Source organism: Ovis aries, chromosome 7 (assembly GCF_016772045.2).
Source record: "Ovis aries strain OAR_USU_Benz2616 breed Rambouillet chromosome 7, ARS-UI_Ramb_v3.0, whole genome shotgun sequence".
In the NCBI taxonomy this organism is placed as follows: domain Eukaryota; kingdom Metazoa; phylum Chordata; class Mammalia; order Artiodactyla; family Bovidae; genus Ovis; species Ovis aries.
In genome coordinates, this window is record NC_056060.1 from 71,019,539 (window position 1) to 71,045,312 (window position 25,774).

The 25,774-nt window shown below is 36.4% G+C and overlaps 1 protein-coding gene across 7 annotated transcripts in view; it reads left to right on the forward strand.

The window, feature by feature from the left end:
* Positions 1–25,774, forward strand: part of MNAT1 (MNAT1 component of CDK activating kinase) — a 221,178-nt gene that overhangs the window by 60,192 nt on the left and 135,212 nt on the right. For all 7 annotated transcript variants that reach the window (XR_006060529.1, XR_006060530.2, XM_004010698.5 and 4 more), the window contains exons 4-6: positions 4,014–4,117; positions 15,124–15,264; positions 21,591–21,716. Coding sequence is in view for 5 of the 7 variants with exons in the window: in XM_004010698.5 (XP_004010747.1) it covers positions 4,014–4,117; positions 15,124–15,264; positions 21,591–21,716 (371 nt within the window). In the remaining 2 variants the exon portion in view is untranslated. The remainder of the gene's footprint in view (positions 1–4,013; positions 4,118–15,123; positions 15,265–21,590; positions 21,717–25,774) is intronic.

Genomic DNA, 25,774 nt, shown 5'->3' on the forward strand with positions numbered 1-25,774 from the left:
AAATTTTTAATAAGCATAAAATAGAAGTTATCTATAACAGATCAGTTTCACTTAGAATTTAACTATACTGTTTCTAATTTCTATTTAATGAGTTTTATTCAGCACATTGTCTAGCTTGGTGATAAATTGTAATTTTTTAAAATTGCTCTAAACATTCTAATGAAGTTCAACATAGGATATCAACTTGATTAACTTTGTCAGTAGATTCATGCCATAAGAAACAAAGATTATTTTTTCCCTGTAGCTTCTCATTTGCTTACTTTGCCTTTCTAAATAATTCAATTTTATAATTATAAAGGTCATTTAAATTCAATCTGTGTTTATAAAGATAATTATAAATATTAGCATTGATTTCTTTGTTATTTTAGTGTTTTGGAAATATGATTGATATGCAATATTATATTAGTTTCAGGTGTACAGCTTAATGATTCCATATTTTTATGTATTATGAAGTGATCATTGCAATAAGACCAGTTACCATCCATAACTATAGAAAGTAATTACCCACTCCAGTACTGTTGCTTGGAAAACCCCATGGATGGAGGAGCATGGTAGGCTACAGTCCATGGGGTCACAAAGAGTTACACACGACTGAGCGACTTCACTTCACTGACTATGTTCCCTATGTACATTACATCCCTGTGATGTATAACTTATTTTAAACTGAACTTTGTACTTCTTTATCCATTTTACCTGTTTTGTCTATCCCTCCCATACCCGTATTGGTTTATTTTTTTTCCTCTTGTAATAATTCAGCAAGCATTTCTTGAGCTCTTACCAGATGTTTCTTTTTTTAATAGACTATTTTTTAGAGCAGTTTTAGATTCACAGAAAAATTAAATGAAATGTGTAGAGAGTTCCCTTATACCCCTTGTACCTCACATACACACAGACTCCCCCACTATCTGCATACCTACCTGAATGACAAATTTGTTATAATCAATGAACCTACATTAACATATTGTCATCTTCCAAGGTCCATAGTTTACATTAGGGTTTACTCTTGACATATGTTTTTTGGGTTTGGATATATATAATGGCATGTATCCTCCATTATAGTATTGTAGCTTTAGTACCCTGAAACTCCTCTGTGTTCTGCTTATTTGTCCCTTCCGCTCAGTCCTTGGCAACCACTGATCTCTTTACTGTGTCCGTAGTTTTGCTTTTTTTAGGTTGTCAGTTGAAATCATACAGTGTGTAGCCTTACCAGTTGCCTTAGTAATACACGTTTAAGTTTCCTCTATGTCTTTTCATGGTTTGATGTGCTGTGCTCAGTTGTGTCTGACTCTTTGTGACCCCATGGACTGTAGCCTGTCAGGTTCCTCTGTCCATGGGATTTTCCAGGCAAAAATACTGGAGTGGATTGCTATTCCTCCTCTGGGGGATCTTCTGACCCAGTGATTGAACCTGCATTTCTGGCATCTCCTGCATTGGCAGGCAGATTCTTTACCACTGCACCACCTGGGCTAACCCTTTGATGGCTTATTATTATTTGGTGCTTAATAATATCTCATTGTCTGGATATACTCTAGTTTATTTATCTTCTCAGACTACTGAAGGACATCTTGGTTGTTTCAGCAATGATGAATAAAGCTGCTGTAAACATTCATATGCAGGATTTTGTGTGGACATGGTTTTTAACTCCTTTGGATAAATATCAAAAAGTGCAGTTGCAGGATTGTATGATAAGAGTATGTTTCATTTTGTAAGAAACTCTCAAATTGCTTTCCAAAGTGCCATGCCATTTTGCATTCCCACTGCAGTGTATGCATGTTCCTGTTGCTCCACATCCTTGCCAGCATTTGATGTCATCATGTAGGAGCATGGATTAAAGCAGATTATTTAGGGTAGATCAAACCTGCTTATAGGTCAAACTAGAGGAAGCAGTTGTAAGTAATTGGAGAAGGAATTGAAGGGCTAATAACACAAGCATAAAGATTAGAGAAATCCAAGGGAGATCTGGACTGAATTATGAAATAGGAGAGACAGTGATGAGGACCCTTCTTTAGATGAGCTTATATTAACACTGAAAGGGGTATGGCAGTCGGCAGTACTTTAAAATATGAGTTTATATTCATATAAATTAAAAACATTTTTTGTTCAAAGAGTTTAAATTTACATATGTAAACTTAGAAGGGAGTTCAGTTCAGTTGCTCATTCGTGTCCAATTCTTTGTGACCCCATGAATTGCAGCACGCCAGGCCTCCCTGTCCATCACCAATTCCCGGAGTTCACGCAAACTCACACTGAGTCAGTGATGCCATCCAGCCATCTCATCCTCTGTCGTCCCCTTCTCCTCCTGCCCCCAATCCCTCCCAGCATCAGAGTCTTTTCCAGTGAGTCAACCCTTCGCATGAGGTGGCCAAAGTACTGGAGTTTCAGCTTTAGCATCATTCCTTCCAAAGAAATCCCAGGGCTGATCTCTTGGGTAGAATGGACTGGTTGGATCTCCTTGCAGTCCAAGGGACTATCAGGAGTCTTCTCCAACACCACAGTTCAAAAGCATCAATTCTTCAGCACTCAGCCTTCTTCACACTCCAACTCTCACGTCCATATATGACCACTGGAAAAACCATAGCCTTGACTAGATGGACCTTTGTTGGCAAAGTAATATCTCTGCTTTTCAATATGCTGTCTAGGGTACTCATAACTTTCCTTCCAAGGAGTAAGCGTCTTTTAATTTCATGGCTGCAGTCACCATCTACAGTGATTTTGGAGCCCCTCAAAATAAAGTCTGACACTGTTTCCACTGTTTCCCCATCTATTTGCCATGAAGTGATGGGACCAGATGCCATGATCTTCGTTTTCTGAATGTTGAGCTTTAAGCCAACTTTTTCACTCTCCTCTTTCACTTTCATCAAGAGGCTTTTTAGTTCCTCTTCACTTTCTGCCATGTGGTGTCATCTGCATATTTGAAGTTATTGATATTTCTCCCGGCAATCTTGATTCCAGCTTGTGCTTCTTCCAGCCCAGCGATTCTCATGATGTACTCTGCATATAAGTTAAATAATCAGAGTGACAATATACAGCCTTGACGTACTCCTTTTCCCATTTGGAACCAGACTGTTGTTCCATGTTCAGTTCTAACTGTTGCTTCCTGACCTGCAAAAAGGTTTCTCAAGAGGCAGGTCAAGTGGTCTGGTATTCCCATCTCTTTCAGAATTTTCCGCAGTTTATTGTGATCCACAGAGTCGAAGGCTTTGGCATAGTCAATAAAGCATAAATAGATGTTTTTCTGGAACTCTGTTTCTTTTTCGATGATCCAGAAGGGAGTTTATAATTAAAAGTATTTATAATTAAAATCACTTTGAATTAGAATTATAAAAAGATAGTTCTAACTTACTGAAAGTTTATCTCCTTTCTGAACATGTTTCAGTGGCTTCTCTTACTCAACTATTTCAGTCTTCAGTTTTGGAGCCAGATTATCCTTTACCTTCCCTATTAGGTTTCGACTCATATATTTCATACTTTTCCAGATCTAGACTATATGGGAAATGATTCATTCTTACGTACAGCTATGTTGAAGATTAGAATAAAACCTGTTTTTGTTAGAGAATATTTTTTATTCCTTTGGATAATTTTTCTGTTCTGGAGCTTAGATTCTTTTCAGTTTTGATTCTGACTAGTGTAGTAGATTTCAGACTTACTTTTTTTTAAATAAAAAATTTAAGCAATCTTTTTTATACTTTTAAAGTTAAAATGGGCAATATAAAATTCAAATCCAATGTTACTATGGCAAGTACACATATTAGACTTTTTGAGGATATTCAGATCTATAGATAATCTGTGTGATAGTCTGACAGTCTTTCCTTGTTTGGTTCAGAAAATCATAGTTGCTGAACTAGAACTAGTTTCTATAAAGTAGGTGGTCAGTAAAAAGACACAAATGGAGCCGTAAGAAATGACAACCTGATGTATTAAGAAATCATTGTGAATGAATGTTTGGTTTTTATTATCTTTGCAAGATGTATGTTGAAACTGTATTTCATGTCACTGTTTCTTTTCTCATGCAGTTTTCAACTTGACGAACAATGTGGATTTGGACAATACCAAAAAGAAAATGGAGATATACCAAAAGGAAAACAAAGATGTCATTCAGAAAAATAAGTTAAAGCTGGTTGGTGCCAAGTATTTTCTTCTTTTGAATTAGAAACTAATGCTTCCACATGATACTTTAAAAAGGTTTTTCTAAACCTAGTCATATTTACAAAGAATTTAGCTGAAATTAAGGGCAGAAATACTAGTATATTTATATATGCGTATAGGTATGAGGCACACATTACTATAGCAAAAACAGTTTTGATGGCATTATTAAAATATATTCTATAAAGGAAAAATAATTGTATGCACGCAGATATTTAATTATCTAACTTACACAGTTTAGCTATCATTTCTTCAGTATAGCTTGGCTTTCTAGTTTTGGGGAAAGCAAAGGTAATTGTTTTTAAGGTGCTGTACCAGGAATTTGTAATCATTGGTAAAAATGATATAGATATGTTTGGATTACATAGCTTGAATGTTTGGATTACATAGCTTGTATTTTTGTCTTGTACTTAGATTTACTTGTTATAGTCTTCAAGTGTTTCATTAAGGCACTTCTTTCCTACAATAAAACTCTTGAGGAATTGACATTCTATTCTGTTCATATCCAGCCTGGCTTCCTTAGAAAGGTGTCTCATTTCCGAGAGCATCAGTATGCCATAAAAATTACTCACTTTACCCAGTAGCCTTCTTTGGGTACATCAGAAGATACAGGCACAATAGGTATGCCTGGGTAACTTGTTGCATTAACTCTGTTTGACTTAATAAGGTTGTTCTTTCAAGAGAGTGCTTTTTCAATTTATATTTTTAAGCTAGCAAATAATATTGAGAGTTTAAATGAACGAATGATCTAATTTTAGGCTGGTTAGTATTATTTTAAAGTAGGAATTTCTAATTAACAAAAACTTTATAATAAGTTATTGAATACAATTGACCCGTGAACAACAGGTCGACTTAATACCTGGATTATTTTCAATAGAGAATACTACTATACCACATGTTGAGAGATTGAATCCTTGATTGCAGAACCTCAGACACAGAGGGAACCACTGATAAGGAGTGCAGACTAAACTATACGTGAATTTTCAACTGTGCCAAGGCCTGGCATCTGTAATACCTCATGTTGTATAATGATTAACTTGTACTTTGTTTAATGCATGTTACAGTGACTACATTTATTCTTCATGTTAGTGTTTAGCACCTGAATCTGTTATAACTAAGTGTTTTGGTCAGTAATTCATTATCATTTATTAATTGATCATTCTATGAGGAGCATTTTATTAGTGATACGTAGCTATTTGGTGTTGGCATAAATACAGACACAGGACCATTTTTTAAGATGGTGCAAGTTCTTGTATATCAGTAACTACAGTGTCTTTGGGTAGAGCCCAGTTCTGAAGTGGCCCAAGGAATGTGGACTATATGAATGATGTATTTACTATCCTGAGGTAGCAACTTGCCTTTAATAGCGCTGTGAATGTTGAAGTCTCACTGTTGCAAAAACATCAGAATTATATCAAAACAGGGGAAAAACTCAATCTCTTGTATAATTAGGCATATAAGATGACTCATTTCTGACAGAGAGACTATTACTGAGTTTACTGTGGAAGCTGAAGCTGCAACACTTTGGCCAACTGCTGTAAAGAGCTGACTCATTGGAAAAGATTGAGGGCAGAAGGAGAAGGGGGTGACAAAGGATGAAGTGGTTGCATGTCATCATCTACTCAATGGACATGAGTTTGAGCAAACTCTGGGAGATCGTGAAGGACAGGGAAGCCTGGCATGCTGCAGGCCGTGGAGTTGCAAAGAGTCAGACATGACTTAGCGACTGAACAGCAGCAGCAGCAGCAGCAGCAGCAGCAGCAGCTACAGCAACAACAACAACAACAACAACAACAACATACATTTCAAAATGATCACCGTTATAAGTCAAGTTACCATTATGATTGTATGGTTACCGTCATGATACAAAGATACTGTATTCTTGTTGACTGTATTCCCCCACACTGTGCATTTCGTACCTGTGACTTATTTATTTTGTAAATGGAAGTTCGTACTTAATCTTTCTCACCTATTTCTTTCATTCCCCATCCCCCTTCCCCCCAGAAACCTCCTGTTCTCTGTATCTATGACTGTTTTGTTATTTTTGGTTACTTGTTTTGTTTTTGGGATTCCAGATGTTAGTGAAATCATACAGTATTTGTCTTTCTTTGACTTCTAAAATTTTAGCATAGTACCATCTAAGTCAATCCAAATGGCAAGATTTCCTTCTTTTTTTTTAATGGCTGAGTAATATTTGATTTTATATATTACATCTTTTTTTATCCATTCTTCTGTTGATGGGTACTTAAGGTGCTTCTGTTATCTTGGCTTATTTAAATAATCCAGAAATGAATGTTGAGGAGCATATATCTTTTCAAATTAGTGTTTTGCTTTCCTTTGGATAAAAACCCAGAATTGCTTGACTGTGTCGTAGTTCTATTTTTGAGGAACCTTCTTATTTTCCATAGTACCTGAACCAGTTTACATTCCTAGGGTCCCCTTTTCTCCACATCCTTTCCAACATTTGTTATTTGTTTTCTTTTTGATGCTGACCATTCTGACATATGTGAGATGATATCTCATTGTGGTATTCATTTGCATTTCCCTGATGGTTAGTGATGTTAAGCATTTTTTCCTATGCCTTTAGGCCATCTGTATGTCCTCTGGAAAAATGTCTGTTCAGGTTCTTTGCCCATTTTTTAACCAGGTTATTTGTGTTTTTGATGTTGAGTTCTATGAATTCTTTGTGTATTTTGGACATTAACCTCTTACCAGATTTATTCTTTGCTACCCATGCTACCTGTTTGACATGGGTAGATGTCAAAGAGCATACTACCCATGTTGTCTTGTAAGAGTTTTATGGTTTCACGTCTTACATTTAAGTCTTGAATAATCCCTTTTGAGTTTATTTTTGTTGATGGTGTGAGAAAGTAGTCCTGTTTAATTCTTTCATGTGTAGCTATCTAGTTTTTCCAAAACCATTTATTGAAGAGGCTGTCGTTTTTCTTGTTGTATATTCTTGCTTCCTTTGTCATGGATTAATTGCCCATATAAGTGGGTTTACTTCTGGGCTCGCTATTCTATTCCACATTGATCTATGTGTCTGTTTTTGTACTAGTACTTTGTTTTCTTAAAGACTGTGTCTTTGTATTGTAGTTTGAAATCAGGTAGTATGATACTTTGAACTTTGCTGTTCTTTTTCAAGATTGTTTTGACTATTTGAGGTCTTTTATGTTGCCATACACACTAAAAATTATTTGTTCTAGTTCTGTGAAAAATGTGGTTGATATTTTGATAGGGATTGGACTGAATTTGTAGATTGTGTTGGGGTAGTATGGCCATTTAAAACTATTAATTGTTCATGAGCACAGTAGATCTTTCCATTTGTTTGTGTTGTCTTCAGTTTCTTTTGTCAGTGTATTACAGTTTTCTCTTTATAGGTCTTTTACTTCCTTAGATTACTTCCTAGGTATTTTATTCTTTTTGATGCAGGTGTAAATGAGATTCTTTTCTCTTTCTGATAGTTTGTTGTTAGTGTATAGAAATGTAGCAGATTTTTATAGATTAATTTTGTATACTGCAAGTTCACTGAATTCTTTGGTGAGTTCTAAGGTTTTTTGGTGGCATGTTTAGAATTTTGTATATATAGTGTCATGCCATCTTCAAACATTGACAGTTTTTGTTCTTCCTTTCCAGTTGGAATTCTTTTTCTTTTTTTGATTGCTGTGGTTAGGACTTCCAATAGAATACTTCCAATACTTTATTTTTTAATAAAAGTGGCAAAAGTGAACATCCTTGTCTTGTTCCTGATCTTAGAGGAAATGCTTTCAGCTTTTCACTGTTGAGTATAAATTAGTTATGGGCTTGTCATATTTGGCCTTTATTGTTTTATGTTCATTCTGTGGCTACTTTGTTTAGAGTTTTATCATAAACGGATGTTGAATTTTATCAAAATCCCTTTTTACATCTACTGAGATGATCATATGCTTTTTATTTTTCAATTTATGAATGTGGTATGTCACATTGATTGATTTATGGGTATTGAACCATCCTTGCATTCTTGGGTATAAATCCCACATGATTATGGTATATGATCCCTTTAATGTATTGTTGAATTTGGTCATGGTGGAGAGGTCTGACACAATGTGGTCCATTGGAAAAGGGACTGGCAAACCACTTCAGTTCTTGCCTTGAGAACCCTATGAACAGTATGAAAAGGCAAAATGATAGGATACTGAAAAAGGAACTCCCCAGGTCAGTAGGTGCCCAATATGCTACTGGAGATCAGTGGAGAAACAACTCCAGAAAGAATGAAGGGATGGAGCCAGAGCAAAAACAATACCCAGCTGTGGATGTCACTGGTGATAGAACCAAGGTTCGAAGCTGTAAAGAGCAATATTGCATAGGAACCTGGAATGTTAGGTCCATGAATCAAGGCAAGTTGGAAATGGTCAAACAGGAGATGGTGAGGGTGAATACCAACATTCTAGGAATCAGCTAACTAAAATGGACTGGAATGGGTGAATTTAACTCAGATGACCATTATACCTACTACTGCGGGCAGGAATCCCTCAGAAGAAATGGAGTAGCCATCATGGTCAACAAAAGAGTCCAAAATGCAGTACTTGGATGCAATCTCAAAAACGACAGAATGATCTCTGTTCGTTTCCAAGGCAAACCATTCAGTATCACAGTAATCCAAGTCTATGCCCCAACCAGTAACGCTGAAGAAGCTGAAGTTGAACAGTTCTATGAAGACCTACAAGACCTTTTAGAACTAACACCCCCAAAAGATGTCCTTTTCATTATAGAGGACTGGAATGCAAAAGTAGGAAGTCAAGAAACACGTGGAGTAACAGGCAAATTTGGCCTTGGAATACCGAATGAAGCAGGGCAAAGGCTAATAGAGTTTTGCCAAGAGAACACACTGGTCATAGCAAACACCCTCTTCCAACAACACAAGAGAAGACTCTACACATGGACATCACTAGATAGTCAACACCAAAACCAGATTGATTATATTCTTTGCAGCCAAAGATGGAGAAGCTCTATACAGTCAGCAAAAACAAGACCAGGAGCTGACTGTGCCTCAGATCATGAGCTCCTTATTGCCAAATTCAGACTAAAATTGAAGAAAGTAGGGAAATCCACTAGACCATTCAGGTATGACCTAAATCAAATCCCTTATGATTATACAGTGGAAGTGAGAAATAGATTTAAGGGCCTAGATCTGATAGATAGAGTGCCTGATGAACTATGGACTGAGGTTCATGACATTATGCAGGAGACAGGGATCAAGACCATCCCCATGGAAAAGAAATGCAAAAACGCAAAATGGCTGTCTGGGGAGGCCTTACCAATAGCTGTGAAAAGAAGAGAAGCGAAAAGCAAAGGAGAAAAGGAAAGATATAAGCATCTGAATGCAGAGTTCCAAAGAATAGCAAGAAGAGATAAGAAAGCCTTCTTCAGCAATCAATGCAAAGAAATAGAGGAAAAGAACAGAATGGGAATGACTAGCGATCTCTTCAAGAAAATTGGAGATACCAAGGGAACATTTCATGCAAAGATGGGCTCGATAAAGGACAGAATTGGTATGGACCTAAGAGAAGCAGAAGATATTAAGAAGAGATGGCAAGAATACACAGAAGAACTGTACAAAAAACATCTTCAAGACCAGGATAATCATGATGGTGTGATCACTAATCTAGAGCCAGACATCCTGGAATGTGAAGTCAAGTGGGCCTTAGGAAGCATCACTACGAACAAAGCTAGTGGAGGTGATGGAATTTCAGTAGAGCTATTTCAAATCCTGAAAGATGATGCTGTGAAAGTGCTGCACTCAATATGCCAGCAAATTTGGAAAACTCAGCAGTGGCCACCGGACTGGAAAAGGTCAGATTTCATTCCAATCCCAGAGAAAGGCAATGCCAAAGAATGCTCAAACTACTGCACCATTGCACTTATCTCACATGCTAGTAAAGTAATGCTCAAAATTCTCCAAGCCAGGCTTCAGCAATACGTGAACCGTGAACTTGCAGATGTTCAAGCTGGTTTTAGAAAAGGCAGAGGAACCAGAGATCAAATTGCCAACATTACAGGATCATGGAAAAAGCAAGAGAGTTCCAAGAAAAGGTCTATTTCTGCTTTATTGACTATGCCAAAGCCTTTGACTGTGTGGATCACAATAAACTGTGGAAAATTCTGAAAGAGATGGGAATACCAGACCACTTGACCTGCCTCTTGAGCAACCTGTGTGCAGGTCAGGAAACAACGGTTAGAACTGGACATAAAACAACAGACTGGTTTCAGATAGGAAAAGGAGTACATCAAGGCTGTATATTGTCACCCTGCTTATGAGAAACGCTGGGCTGGAAGAAGCACAAGCTGGAATCAAGATTGCCGGGAGAAATATCAATAACAGATATACAGATGACACCACCCTAATGGCAGAAAGTGAAGAGGAGCTAAAAAGCCTCTTGATGAAAGTGAAAGAGGAAAGTGAAAAAGTTGGTTTAAAGCTCAGCATTCAGTAAACGAAGATCATGGCATCTGGTCTCATCACTTTATGGCAAATAGATGGGGAAACAGTGTCAGACTTTTTTTTCAGGGGCACCAAAATCACTGCAGATGGTGATTGTGGCCATGAAATTAAAAGACGCTTACTCCTTGGAAGGAAAGTTATGACCAACCTAGACAGCATATTGAAAAGAGGAGACATTACTTTGCCAACAAAGGTCCATGTAGTCAAGGCTATGGTTTCTTCCAGTAGTTACGTATAGATGCGAGAGTTGGAGTGTGAAGAAAGCTGAGCGCCAAAGAATTGATGCTTTTGAACTGTGGTGTTGGAGAAGACTCTTGAGAGTCCCTTGGACTGCAAAGAGTTTGAACCAGTCCATTCTAAAGGAGATCAGTCCTGGGTGTTCTTTGGAAGGAATGATGCTAAAGCTGAAACTCCAGTACTTTGGATACCTCATGCGAAGAGTTGACTCATTGGAAAAGACTGATGCTGGGAGGGGTTGGGGGCAGGAGGAGAAGGGGACGACCGAGGATGAGATGGCTGGATGGCATCACTGACTTGATGGACGTGAGTCTGAGTGAACTCCGGGAGATGGTGATGGACAGGGAGGCCTGGTGTGCTGTGATTCATGGGGTCGCAAAGAGTTGGACACGACTGAGCGACTGAACTGAACTGAACCGAACTGAATTTGGTTTTGCTAATATTTTGTTGAAGAGTTTTGCATCTATGTTCATCATAACTAACCTTTTTTATCTTCACTTTCCTACCTGTTTCTCCTATTATGATCTTTATCTAAGTGTTCAAGCCATATCTGGTTAGTCTTCATATACTGTTTTTTAAAAAACTTTATTAGAAATTGAAGCATAATTGTTTTACAGTGTGCTGGTTTCTGCTGTGTAATAATGAGTCATAATTGGATAGAGTATATATGTCAATGCTACTTTCTCAATTTGTTCTACTAAATATATGATAATTGTTTTTCTCTTTCTGACTTACTTCACTCTGTATTGTAGTCTCTAGCTTCATCCAACCTCATTAGAACTGACTCAAATTTGTTGCTTTTTTATGGCTGAGTAATGTTCTATTGTATATATGTACCACATTTTCTTTATCCTTTCTTGTGTTGATGCGCATCTGGCTTGCTTCCAATTCCTGACTATTATAAATATTGCTGCCATGAACATTGTGGGTATATGTGTCTTTCTGAATTGTGGTTTTCTCAGGTTGTGTGCTCAGTAGTGGAATTGCTGCGTCATGTGGTAGTCTTATTCTTAGTTTGTTAAGGAATCTCCATACTGTTCTCCATAGTAGCTGTATCAGTTTACGTTTCCACTAACAGTGCAGTAGGGTTCTCTTTTTTCCACATCATCAGCATTTATTGTTTGTAGTTTTTTGATGATGGCCATTCTGATTGGTGTGGCTTCCCTGGTAAATCCGTTGATAAAGAATGTGCCTGTAATGTGGGAGACTTGGGTTCAGTCTCTGAATTGAGAAGATCCCCTGGAGAAGGAAATGGCTACCCATTCCAGTATTCTTGCCTGGAGAATGCTATCGACAGAGGAGCCTGGTGGTGCTGCAGTTCATGGGGTCACAAAGAGTTGGACACGACTGAGTGACTTAACACTTTCACTTTCATTCTGATTGGTGTGAGATGATACCTCATTGTAGTTCTGATTTGTATTTCTCCAATAATGAATGATGTTGAGCATCTTTTCACGTGTTTATTGGCCATCTATATATCTTCTTTGGGGAATCATATACTGTTGGTAGTCTTTCCTGGCAACCCACTCCAGGCTTCTTGCCTGGAGAGTCCCAGGGACGGTGGACCCTGGCGGGCTGCCGTCTGTGGGGTCACACAGAGTGAGACATGACTGAAGTGACTTAGCAGTAGCAGCAGTCTTTCCTTAGGTCTTTCAAACCTAGTTCCTCCTCTAATTATATTATTGTTACTTTACATAGTATTCATTATTTCTTACTTGAGTTGTTGAAATATTCCTCTGAGTCTTCCTATCTTCAATCTTGAACCCCAGTGATGTGTATTCTTCACTGCTTCTAGTCATCTTTCTAAATTCTTTGCCTTACCAGTTGTCTTAGTATGGCATAAATGCACCCCTTAGTATGGTATGGTCAATTCTCCATTATCTGCCTTCTGCTGGCCTCTCCAGCTTTATCAAGAGCTTTCCCCTATGTCATACTTAATGACTTGGTCATACCAAGCATTCCAGCTTGATTCGTGTCTTTTTACCTTTGTTTTCTCTGCCTAAATGGCTCTTCTACTCTGCAGTGGGGTTAAATACCTACTGTTTGAAGCCTGCTCAGCCTTCATGAGCTGAGCTTACCTAGGGCTGTTAAAACAAATTACCCCAAACTGCATGATTTATAACAATGAAATTTGTCTCCTACAGGAACAGGCTTCTGTAAGCTAGAATTCTGAAGTCAAGGTGTCGTCAGGGTCATGGTGTCTCTGAAAGCTCTAGGGAGACATCTTTGTTTCTTTTAGCATCTTTGGCACCACTCTGATCTCTGCCTCTAACTTCCCATGGCCTTCTTCCCTGTGTGTCTGTATCCAAGTTTCCAGCATGACCTATCTTAACTTGATTACATATGCAAAGACCCTGTTTCCAAATAAGGTCACATTTATGGTTACCATGGGTTAAGAACTTCAACATGTATTTGGGGGCACACATTCAACCCGTAACACTCTGTGAAATCTTTTCTAGCTCTACCTGTCCTCCATCATAGCACGGGGAATTAACCACTCTATTAATTTTGTCTCCCACCATACTCTGTGTAAACCTATCACTTATTCAACTTATTGCTGATATGACACTGTTTTATTGTGAGACATCTTTTTCTGCTTATGGACCTATAGTCTAGTAATTCACTTTTCCAGCCTTCATATCTTACCCCATAACTTTGTGCATTTATTCCTAGTAGTTTGTCTTGATCAAGTTTGAATTTTCTTCTCCACTGGTTGCCTTAGTTAGAATAGCAATCTCAGTAATAGAAGTTTTTAAAATTATAGGGGAGAAATGCTACTAGAACTTAGCAGCTGACTTAATTTAAGGGGGCTGGGGTTGAGGGAGAGAGTAATAAAGATGACTTTGAGGTTTCAACTTGAGTTGACTGAAAGATGGGCGTGCAATTAGCAGAAATCAGGAATACAGGAGGGTGATCAGCTTTGGGAAACCAAATGCTAAACTTAATTTTGGATATACTGAGTTTGAATTATAAGGGAAATATGTTTTCATTTGGGAAACTTGTTTATTTCTGGGAGTTTATCTAAGTTCTGAATTGATATAATCTTAACAGAGATTAATAATATGTAAATAGTATTTTACATAAAAATATACTTTTCTGTGAGGTCTCTGTTAATTCATGTTAGTGATTCCAAAACATACTCTCTTCCTCTATTCTGTATTTGCCTCAAGGTGCCATAAATTCTCAATATTATGTTGAATTTAAAAAAGGTATGGCATTGGCACCCCACTCCAGTACTTTGATGGAGGAGCCTGGTAGGCTGCGGTCCATGGGGTTGCTAAGAGTCAGATACGACTGAGCGACTTCACTTTCACTTTTCACTTTCATGCATTGGAGAAGGAAATGGCAACCCACTCCAGTGTTCTTGCCTGGAGAAATCCCAGGGACGGGGGAATCCTGGTGGGCTGCCGTCTGTGGGGTCGCACAGAGTCAGACACGACTGAAGTGACTTAGCAGCAGCATTGCATTTTTAAGAGCAACAGTCAGGATTTAAAATAAAGCCATTCAGGTATTACTATATTTCTCGTTCATAAGACTTGAAGAACGATATAATACTGCTTTTAAATAGGACTTAGGGTTGGAATAAATTTCAGAGTCTGGAAGTATTTGATATTTCTAAGGAACTTCATAAAAGGGAAGTAATGTAGGACTGTAGTTCAGTCTCTCTATATATTAGCTTTGGATTTTGAATTTTTTAGTCCACAGAGAAGGCCCTTGAAATTTATATCCTTGTGTTAGAAAATAACTTCAGTTTTTCATAACTTACCTTAAATGAATGCTATTTGGAACTCAAGCATCAGAAAGACTTATTTAACTTGGAATAAAGAAGTTAAGTACTATGATAACTTTTTCAGTATCTTACGTATTTTGAAAATTGTTTCTGTTAAATGAACCAGTCTTTTATATGGAGTGTTTCAATTAACAGTTCTATATGGAGATGATCTCTTTGTTGTTGGGTTTTTGTTTTGCTTTCTTTGTTAAATTTCTTAAATAAAGTCTTCTTAAGCAGCTTCCACATTTCTGCAGCTGGGATAAGTATACTTTGTTTAGATTTCATTTAGTGCTAGATGTCATTCTCTTTAATGGTAACATGTCTGCATGAAAGAAAATTAGTTCTTTTAAAGTGGAGCTGCTGCTGCATTATTAAACAATTAGTGACTAGTGCAATTTATGCTTCGAAAAAAGGTAGTATGGAGTATGGTATAGACTTAGTTTTGGTTACTATATTTATTTCATGTCATATATGAATGTTACTGTTTCAGACTCGGGAACAGGAGGAATTGGAAGAAGCTTTAGAAGTAGAACGACAGGAAAATGAACAAAGAAGACTATTTATACAAAAAGAAGAACAAATGCAGCAGATTCTCAAAAGGAAGAATAAGCAGGCTTTTTTAGATGAACTGGTATGTATTAATGTTGATTGTGATAAAAACATTTGTCTTCAGGGTTTATCTTTCCTCTTATGCTGGGTGATGGTATTCAATTGGCATTTCTATAGTTTGTGCTCATGTATTCACCTTTATCCCTTTATTTTATTTATTTATTTTAAATATTGATTTATGTATTGGCTGTACTGCATGTTGGTTGCCTCATGTGGGCTTTCTCTAGTTCTGACAAGTGGAGGCTGCTCTTCATTGTGGTGCATGGGCTTCTTGTCACAGTGGCTTCTTGTTGCATAGCACTGGCTGTAGGCTCACAGGCTTCAGTAATTGTGGCACACGGGCCTTCTTGTTCTGTAGCATGTCAGAGATTGAGCCCTTGTCCCTTGCATGGGAGGCAGATTCTTAACCACTCAACCTTCAAGGAAGCCCCTATTTATTTATTTTTTTAAATGTTTGTTAATATCCATTTTATTTTCAGATAACAGCAATACTATAATTAACATAAACCAGTTTACTATTAATAGGGTGTTGATGTGTTTCTAAGCTTACTGACTAAAATGTTTTCAGAGCACTGTTCTCCTGATTGATACTGATTTTCTAAGAACTAGCTCATTTTCAAGTATTTTGGCTTCATGCTGAAGTTTTAGTGACTGGTTACTCTGTGAGAACTGTATTTTATATTTTTGCATGGGGAAAATACATTTGAAAGAAATGGTAATGTCTTGCAAGTTATTGGTGTTTTCTAGTTGTTAGTTCCCCAAGTAGTCAACATTACTAGATAATAGCAGGGATTACAACCAAGGTTTATGAAATGTTTCATGGATTTGAGAATATTATTTGATGCTTATAAACCAATGTAATACTGATGAAATTGCAACATGGAAATTGTCTTTTCCAGTAAAGGCTTTCTACATTCTTCCTTTCCCCTTTCTAGCTACGTAATTAATTTCCATGTGTTGTTAACATACTTAACTCTTCAGTCTACTAGTTGTTATGCAGTTTGTTATTCTGTGACCAGGTGAATGTGTATGTGCATATTTTTCTACCGTGCTTTTGCCCTAAAAGCATTTAAGCCATATAACCAGGAATAAAAAGAGAAAGCAAGATTATTTATGACTTTGATACAAAAGTATTTATGGTTTCAGACCATGAATTTTAAATCATTTTAACTAGGCTCAAACACATCTTTATTAATCAAAATATGAGCCATTACAATCAACACATCTTTGCCAACGAGAATTAAGTTTGTTTATTCCTGTAGCATAAAAATCCCTGCTTCAGGATTTGATGAACTCTTGGAAATCATTTTCTGCCTCCTGCTGGTTGTGGAAGTGTTCTTCCCTGCAAAAAATTGTCAAGATGTTTGAAGAAATTGTAGTCAGTTGGTGAGAGGTGAGGTGAATGTGGTGGACGAGGCAAAACTTTGTAGCCCAATTCGTTCAACTTTTGAAACTTTGGTTGTATGACATGGTGGTGGGGTGTTGTGGTGGAGAATTGGACTCATTCTGTAGACCAGTGCTGGCTGCAGGCATTACAATTTTTAGTGCATATCATCAATTTGCTCAACATACTTCTCTGATATAATGGTTTCACCAGGATTCAGAAAGCTGTAGTGTGTGGATCATACTGGCAGCAGACCTCCAGTGACCATGACCTTTTTTGGTGCAAGTTTTGGCTTTGGGAAGTGCTTTGTAGCTGCTTCTTGGTCCAGCCGCTGAGCTGGTCATCACTGGTTGTTGGATAAAATCCACTTTTCCTCTCACATCACAATCCAATGGAGAAATGGTTCATTGCTGTTGTGTAGAATAAGAGAAAATGACATGTCAAAATGACATTTAAAAAAATTTTTTTTGGTCAGCTTATGAGACACTCACTTATCAAGCTTTTTCACCTTTCCAAATTGCTTCAAATGCTGAACAACCATAACATGGTCAACATTGAGTTCTTTGGCAACGTCTCATGTAGTTATAAGAGGATCAGCTTTGATGATGCTCTTGGTTATTGTTAACTTCTGATAGCTGGCCACTGTACTCCTCATCTTCAAGTCTCTCCTCTCCTTTGCGAAACTTCTTGAACCACCACTACACTGTATATTTGTTAGCAGTTCCTGGGTCAGATGCGTTGTTAATGTTGTAAGTTGTCTCTGCTGCTTTACAACCCATTTTGAACTAAAATAAAAAAAGTTGCTCAAATTTTCTTTTTGTTTAATGTCGTTTCTGTAGACTAAAATAAATATAAAATAAACAGCAAGTAATGTGATTAACAAAAAATATAAAGTGAGAAATGCACATTAAAATGATGTATAACATAACTAAATTTATTTAAAGGTGTATTCCAGTATTAGACAACAAATTGAACAGTATAAAACTGTTTTGCACCAACCTAATAAATTAGAAGTAGATGAAAAAGTAAGGACCTTTAGTGAAGCTTAGACAGTAAATGCTTATCATAAAACCTATCTGCTTTGTATGAGTGGAGCATAAATTTGGTTCTAAAAATGAGGACAAGGAATTCCCTGGTGGTCTAAATGGTTAGGATTCGGCACTTTGAGTGTCATGGCCCCGGTTCAGTACCTGATCAGGAACTGAGATCCCACAAAACACACAGTGTAGTCCAAAGCAAAAAAATGAAAATAGCAATGTATAGCATGGAAGATTTTTTTGTTGTTGTTAGTAACTTCCATTAATTTTTTTGAAACTATCAAGTGGAAGTTGTGGCTTTAACACTTTAAATGATACATATTATGTTTTACATTTTTTGTGGACATGTCGCCTGTCAGACATTAAAAACTTTAAAGAATGAATTCATAAAGCTTCTTGTTACAGGTTTTTTTTTTGAAATGTTCTTTCTCTCATCATTTTATATAAAGAGGAACATGATTTTCTTTCCTTTGTACATTATTAATGCTTTCCTCTATACATTAATTCCAAATACTGAACTTAGATTTAAGACAAATACACATTCTAACTTTCTAAAAATGTTCCATTTATTGAGAAATTTTAGTTTTAATTTTGAGATTAGCTAGTTTTGCACAGCAATTATCTTTGTATATTCTTTTTATCTTTAGTCTTTTAGCATGAAATTTTGGTGCCTCATTGAGCTGTTTTTGGCTTTTGAGCTGCAACTGCCAGTGTTGTACATCGTGTATAATCTGGAGTTAATATTGGTTTTTGTTAAGCACTGCCCTCCCCTTCCTGTTTTCCTCACCTGCAAGTCATTACTGTGCATACTTTCCTCACTGTTTAGATCATGTAACATAGTGGTTAAATAATCTTTAACAATTTACTGTATTCATTAGAACAATTAATTACAACAGATTGGTTTGAATACCAATTCAATTTGAATTTCTGGTTTTCATTTTCAAATTTATTTTTAAAGATTGTTACTTTAACTTTTTAATATTTATTAAAATATTTTTGTTAAAATGTTAACATCCATTTCATCCTTGTTGACTAGTTGAAAGATTTCATTAACTTTCTTTTTATTTTCCTGAATTTTATTAAGTATGTAAAAGAATGCATTGTATTTTTTCTATGTATGTTCGTATGTTAAATTTTATTTAGAAAGACTGCATTATAAATACATCTAGTAGCTTAAATCTTAAAATGATTCTCTGGATCTAATTTAGACAACTAGTACAAGTACTCCTTATTAGTTTTTCTTCTCCTGTTTTTGGTCCTTATGCTAAAAGTCACTTTTTAACCTTTTAAAAAAGTATTGACATTACATTATACTCTGTGTGACAAAATTTTAATGTTATGGTCTTAATCTTTATGACTTAAAATGTTGCCTAAAAAGTTCATTTATTTAATCCTAACTGTAAATTCAGGTGTTTGTTTTTTTTTTTCTAAAAGCTATTTGAAAAAAGATTTTTAAACAGGTCCTGACTTATTAAATATTTTTATATTCTTGTTAGAAAATTCTCTTCAGATTATGTCTTAAATTTTGCTAGGGCTAATATTGTCAAATGCAGTAGCTCATTTTTATTAGAATATTGTTTGCCAGATGGCTTGCTCAAAGTCAGTTAAAATAATCTTTCAAAATGGTTATTATAAAGCTTTTAATAAGTATTACAGGTAGTCTTAATTAGAATTTCTTTAAATATTGAGCATTGTACCTTCAGGCTATTAAATAGCTTAGGGAACCTTTCAGGGTAAAAATGGAAAGCTAAGAATGAAATATTGGGTTGGCCAAAAAGTTCATTTGGGTTTTTCCATAAGATACTGCAGGAGAGCCCAAACAAACTTTTTGGCCAACCCAATAACTTGAGAGGCTGAATCTGCATTCTCTGTATTCCTAAGAGCATGTATGTTTCCCATAATTTATTTTACTCTATAGATTTTGTTGATGTGCAGACTCCTACTTATTTCTTTCTTAACATTTATAAGATTTTCAGGTTCCAAAGTTTTGATTGCTAAAGTAGAGTATTAGCAGATTTGAAGTAAATTATATTGCCTTTGTATCAAAATTAGTTTTAGATTTCTAGAATACTTATTTTTATTAAATTTCAGCTGTTTTACCAATACATTTTAATATTCTGGTTCTTTTATAGGAAAGTGAAACCAGAATTAAAACAGGCATAGTGTTGATTAGCAACTTTTTTTGAAGTGCACATATTGTTTTGCTTTTATGTAAGAACTTTTACTTTTTAGAGTAAGTACTAGGAATGGAATTTGAATTCACTTAGAGTATTAATTAGGAAGCAATGATTTAGCTTTTTAGCCAAGAAAATTTACTTTTCTTCCGTTAGTTTTTACATGTGAAAAGATAGTAAGAGATTTTAAAAGATACTTTGGGCCACTGCCCATTTAAAATGTCCTTTAAGTTGACATTTTATTACAAAATTCCTAATGGAAATCTCAAATAGCTGCAGGAATTCACAGTAATGCCATACTTTCCAAGCCACCAGGAAAGTCCTAATACTATGATTAATGTATTACTAACGCTTTGTTGTAGAATATATGAGAGGTATTCAAGTATATTCTTCTAGAATTTTATTCATTCTCCTTCATTATTGCTAAAACCAAGTCTCAAGAATTTTGCTGGTTAATAGAGTTCTGCATTATAAATAAAATTTATGTTTTTCCATTTACTTTTGAAAGTTTTCACCTTTAAAACATTTGCTTTTGCAAACCACTTCTGTTGCAAAGTTTTGAAAAACAGATTTATTCTAGGATGATGCTGTTGAAACAATTGGCTTGTTATTTGAATTTCTTCTGTGCTATAACCTTTAAACAAGTCTTTTAAATATATTCGTTAGCCATATTTGTGCCCCAAAATATTAAGTTGTTGGATTTGGAAAGAAAATAGGTTCTACTATATCTTCACTTTTATATTACAGAATGTTTAACAACATGGTTTTTTCAGGATTAAACTCTGGGTAGTTACTATTTTAAAAATCTGTTAGACCATTTGATGACTTTATTTTCATAGGTCACCTTGGTATAGGAGATAGAAATGTATTTGTACCTTTCTTTCTGTTTACTGATATAGAGAGCAGTGTGTCTCTTTGTGTATGATCTCCTTCCTTCCTGGTTTCCTTCTGCATGTGTTTCTGTGTTCTTATTTAACTGACATCTCAGAAGGGAAAATGCCTTGGATACATTTAGTTTAGATCTTAGCTGTGTAGCACTTTAAACATGTAAGAAGACTTCATTTTAAATAGGATAAATAACAGTTTATGTATAAGAGTTAGTTATTTGATGATGTTATTAATATGTGTGTATGCAGATTTGTATAGATAGTGGCCCTGTTTTAGTATCAATATAAGATATTAAAAATGTTTACTATTATTTTGCTAATTAAAAAATTTAGACTTAATTTATAAAAGTGAGTAATAAAGGAGAAAATAAATGTACTTTTGGTTGTACTTAACAATCATTCCATTGTACAGAAACAGAACAAGGATCATTTCCAAACGGCCTCAGGTGAAATCTAATGGGAAACAATTTCAAGCCAGTCTGAATTCACTGGTTAAAAGAATGTGTCTTAGATAAACATCTGATCTAGGTTATAGTACTTTGTACTACTCTCTTTGTGATTAGCTTCTAATTTTTTTTATTTTAATAAATATATGGTTGGTTTCACTAGATGAAATAAGACCCTATTATATTGTCTTTAATGTGGATTTTATAAAAATCCATTTTTGTAGGTTATTTTGATTTATGAGTCTAAAACAGCCTTTTCTTATTATGGAATGTTAAAGTTTTTTGTAAAGTGTTCTCCATAAAGTGAATATTTAGGTTGACATCAAGTGCTTATGGAAAGGTATAATTTAAAATAAAAGACTGGTTGCTCTTTAGTTTTTTCTTTTTAACTTTCACACTGCTCTTTAACTTCTCTTACAGGAGAGTTCTGATCTCCCCGTTGCTCTACTTCTGGCTCAGCATAAAGATAGATCTACCCAATTGGAAATGCAAATTGAAAAACCTAAACCTGTAAAACCAGGGACGTTTTCCACAGGCATCAAAATGGTAAGCAGTATTTTATTGTTTATTAGGAACATATATGTCAAGTATTATACTTTATAACTTTATATTGATTTTTACAGATAAACTGGAAGATTCAACTATTTAAGATGTATCTGATCTAGGCTACATGACTAGAAATAAAAATACATGCAGTATAAGAAGAAAGTGAAAAATAGTAATTTACAGAGTATGCAACACAGTTTTGTTCTATATGATATTGAATTTGCATGTGTTTTATTACTCTGTAAGTTTTTAAGCTTGTGGTATAGAAAAACATTTCTTAAAATGCAGACTTCTGGTTTCTGGTATGGCATGTGAGAAGCTTGGAAATTGCCTTTCCAACCTGACAACAAATAAAACTTAAAACCCACTGAAAAATCAACATTTTTTTTTTAGTACAGGGAGGTCGCAAAGCAAGCCACTACCCTTAAAATTGAAGAGACTAATAGAGACTGCAGTGAATCACAGCTCACCAGAACAGCAGCCTTGCTGGGAACCAGTGCTGGTGTAGGGAAACCTGAGTTGGTTCATAAATTACTGAAGGCTCAGTATGGGCAACTGTAAGAGTTAAAAACTCCAGGGGAAATGAATCATCAGAGGCCCCACACTTTTTGTGAGTCTTACCTGTTGTGTCTCAACCAGATTCTCTCAGTGTATATCAGAAAAATCCCCTCATGCTTTTGACAGATGAAGGAAAAGAGGGGAACCATTTTAAGATGTGCCAGAACATTCTGTTCTTCCTAACAAGATTTGCCCTCTAGGATAAACTATTTTACCAGAGTCTAACTGAGTTTTATCAGAGCCTAGCAGGATGGCATCACCGACTCGATGGACGTGAGTTTGAGTGAACTCAAGGAGATGGTAATGAACAAGGAGGCCTGGCGTGCTGCAATTCATGGGGTTGCAGAGTCGGACATGACTGAGCGACTGAACTGAACTGAACTGAACTGATGTGGGTGAAGGGAAATACCCAACTATAACTGCTCCAGTCTTAAATGTTGAAGAAGGGAAATATACAACTTCAGTTCACTCTAACCATCCTGCCCCACCTGATGGCAGGGAGATTGAGAAGTGTGTGTGACGTTCACAGTCCAGAATCATAAGCTTTCTAAAAGACTGAGACCTTATTATAGGACTAGGATCTATCATCCTTGATACTGTCAGTTCAGTTCAGTCGCTCAGTTCAGTTCAGTTCAGTCGCTCAGCCGTGTCCGACTCTTTGCGACCCCATGAATTGCAGCATGCCTGGCCTCCCTGTCTATCACCAACTCCCGGAGTTCACTCAGACTCACATCCATTGAGTCAGTGATGCCATCCAGCCATCTCATCCTCTGTTGTCCCCTTCTCCTCCTGTCCCCCATCCCTCCCAGCATCAGAGTCTTTTCCAATGAGTCAACTCTGCATGAGGTGGCCAAAGTACTGGAGTTTTAGCTTTAGCATTATTCCTTCCAAAGAACACCCAGGGTTGATCTCCTTTAGAATGGACTGGTTGGATCTCCTTGCAGTCCAAGGGACTCTTTCAAGAGTCTTCTCCAACACCACAGTTCAAAAGCGTCAATTCTTCAGCACTCAGCTTTCTTCACAGTCCAACTCTCACATCCATACATGACCACTGCAAAAACCATAGCCTTTAGTATTGCTTTTTAGTATGCTGTCTAGGTTGGTCATAACTTTCCTTCCAAGGAGTAAGTGTCTTTTAATTTCATGGCTGCAGTCACCATCTGCAGTGATTTTGGAGTCCCTGAAAATAAAATCTGACAGTTTCCACTGTTTCCCCATCTATTTGCCATGAAGTGATGGGACCAGATGCCATGATCTTCGTTTTCTGAATGTTGAGCTTTAAGCCAACTTTTTCACTCTCCTCTTTCACTTTCATCAAGAGGCTTTTAGTTCCTCTTCACTTTCTGCCATAGAGGTGGTGTCATCTGCATATTCGTGACATTGTACAGGAGACAGGGATCAAGACCATCCCCATGGAAAAGAAATGCAAGAAAGCAAAATGGCTGTCTGGGGAGGCCTTACAAATAGCTGTGAAAAGAAGAGAAACGGAAAACAAAGGAGAAAAGGAAAGATGCAAGCATCTGAATGCAGAGTCGCTCAGTTGTGTCCAACGCTTTGCGACCCCATGGACTGCAGCCTGCCAGGCCTCCCTGTCTATTCACCAACTCCTGGAGCCTGCTCAAACTCATGTCCATTGAGTCAGTGATGCCATCCAACCATCTCATCCTCTGTCGTCCCTTCTGCTCCTGCCTTCAATCTTTCCCATCATCAGGGTCTTTTCCAATGAGTGCGTTCTTCGCATCAGGTGGCCAGAGTTTCAGCTTCAGCATCAGTCCTTCCAATGAATATTCAGGACTGATTTCCTTTAGAATGAGCTAGTTGGATCTCCTTGCAGTCCAAGGGACTCTCAAGTCTTCTCCAGCACCACAGTTCAAAAGCATCAGTTCTTCAGCGCTCAACTTTCTTTGTGGTCCAACTTTTACATCCATACATGACTACTGGAAAAACTATAGCCTTGACTAGATGGACCTTTGTTGGTAAAGTAATGTCTCTGCTTTTTAATATGCTGACTAGGTTTGTCATAGCTTTTCTTCCAAGGAGCAAACTGGGACCGGATGCCATTATCTTAGTTTTCTGAATGTTGAGCTTTAAGCCAACTTTTTCACTGATACTTTACATATCTAAAGACCTGTTTACACCAGTTTGTTTTACCCAGTGTGTCATGTCTGACTGTCAAGGAAAAAAAAAAATTGCAAGATACACTAAAAGGCGGAAGACACAGTTGGAAGAGACAGAGCAAGCATGAGAATTAGATATGACAGGGGAGTTGGAATTATCAGACTGGGAATTTGAAACAACTGTGATTAATATGCTAAGAGTGCTAATGGATAAAGTAGAAAACATGCAAGAACAGGTGGGCAATATAAGCAGAGAGATGGAAATTCTAAGAAAGAACTGAAAATAAATGCTAGAGAAAAAAGAAACTCTAACAGAAGTAAAGAGTGCTTTTGATGGCTTCTTAGTAGATTGGACATGCATGAGGAAAGTCTTTGAGCAAGAGGATATATAAGTAGAATTCTCGAAAACTGGAAACCAAAGAGAAAAAGCCCAGGGGGAATAAAAGCCCAGAACAGAATATTGCAAGGACTGTGGGTTGACCACAAAAGGTACAACACAAGCATTCTGGCAATACCAGAGAAGAGAGAGAGGAACCGAAGACATATTTGAAACTATAACAACTGAGAATTTTCCTAAATCAACATCAGATACCAAACCAAAGACCCGGAGAGCTCAGAGAACATCAAGTAGGATAAATGGCAAAAAAAAAAAAAAAAAAAAAAAAATCCTTATACCTAGGGATATGATTTTCAAATTATAGAAAATTGAAGATAAAGGGAAAAAAAACTCCTGAGGAAGCTCCTCCTATAAAGGAGCAAAGATATATCTGGCTTTTCCTCAGAAATCATGCAAACAAGAGAGTGGAATGAAATATTTAAGGTATTGAGAGAAAAAAGCCACCAGCCTAGAATAATGTACTGTGTAAAATTATACTTTAGAAGTAAAGGAGAAGTAAAGATCATCAGAGAAAAACAGAATTTTTTGCCAGTGGATCATTTTTGCAAGAAATGTTAAAAAAGGTTCTTTAGAGGCCAGGAAGATGCTATAGATGAGAAATCCAGAAGAAAAAGCATTGCAGAAGAAAAGAATGAAGATAAAATAAAACTTTTATTTTTCTTGTGCTTAATTGCTCTAACAGATAACAGTTTAAAATAATAGTAACACTGTTTGACTATGTTTGCTTATGTTTGTATATGTGTATATACACATGTATACTTATTCACACACATGTCTTTATATATAAGTGAAATGAATGACAGTGATGATACAAGGGATGGGAGGAAGCAATTAGAATTATTTTGTTAGTATAAGGTACTCACACTAACCATGTTTCTACTACTCAGCTATTGTTTTTGAGTTTTAAAATTGCCTACTTTGTTTGTCATATGTTTGCCAGCTAATTAGATTTATAAACACCTTGAGGACAGAAGTTGTATATTTTA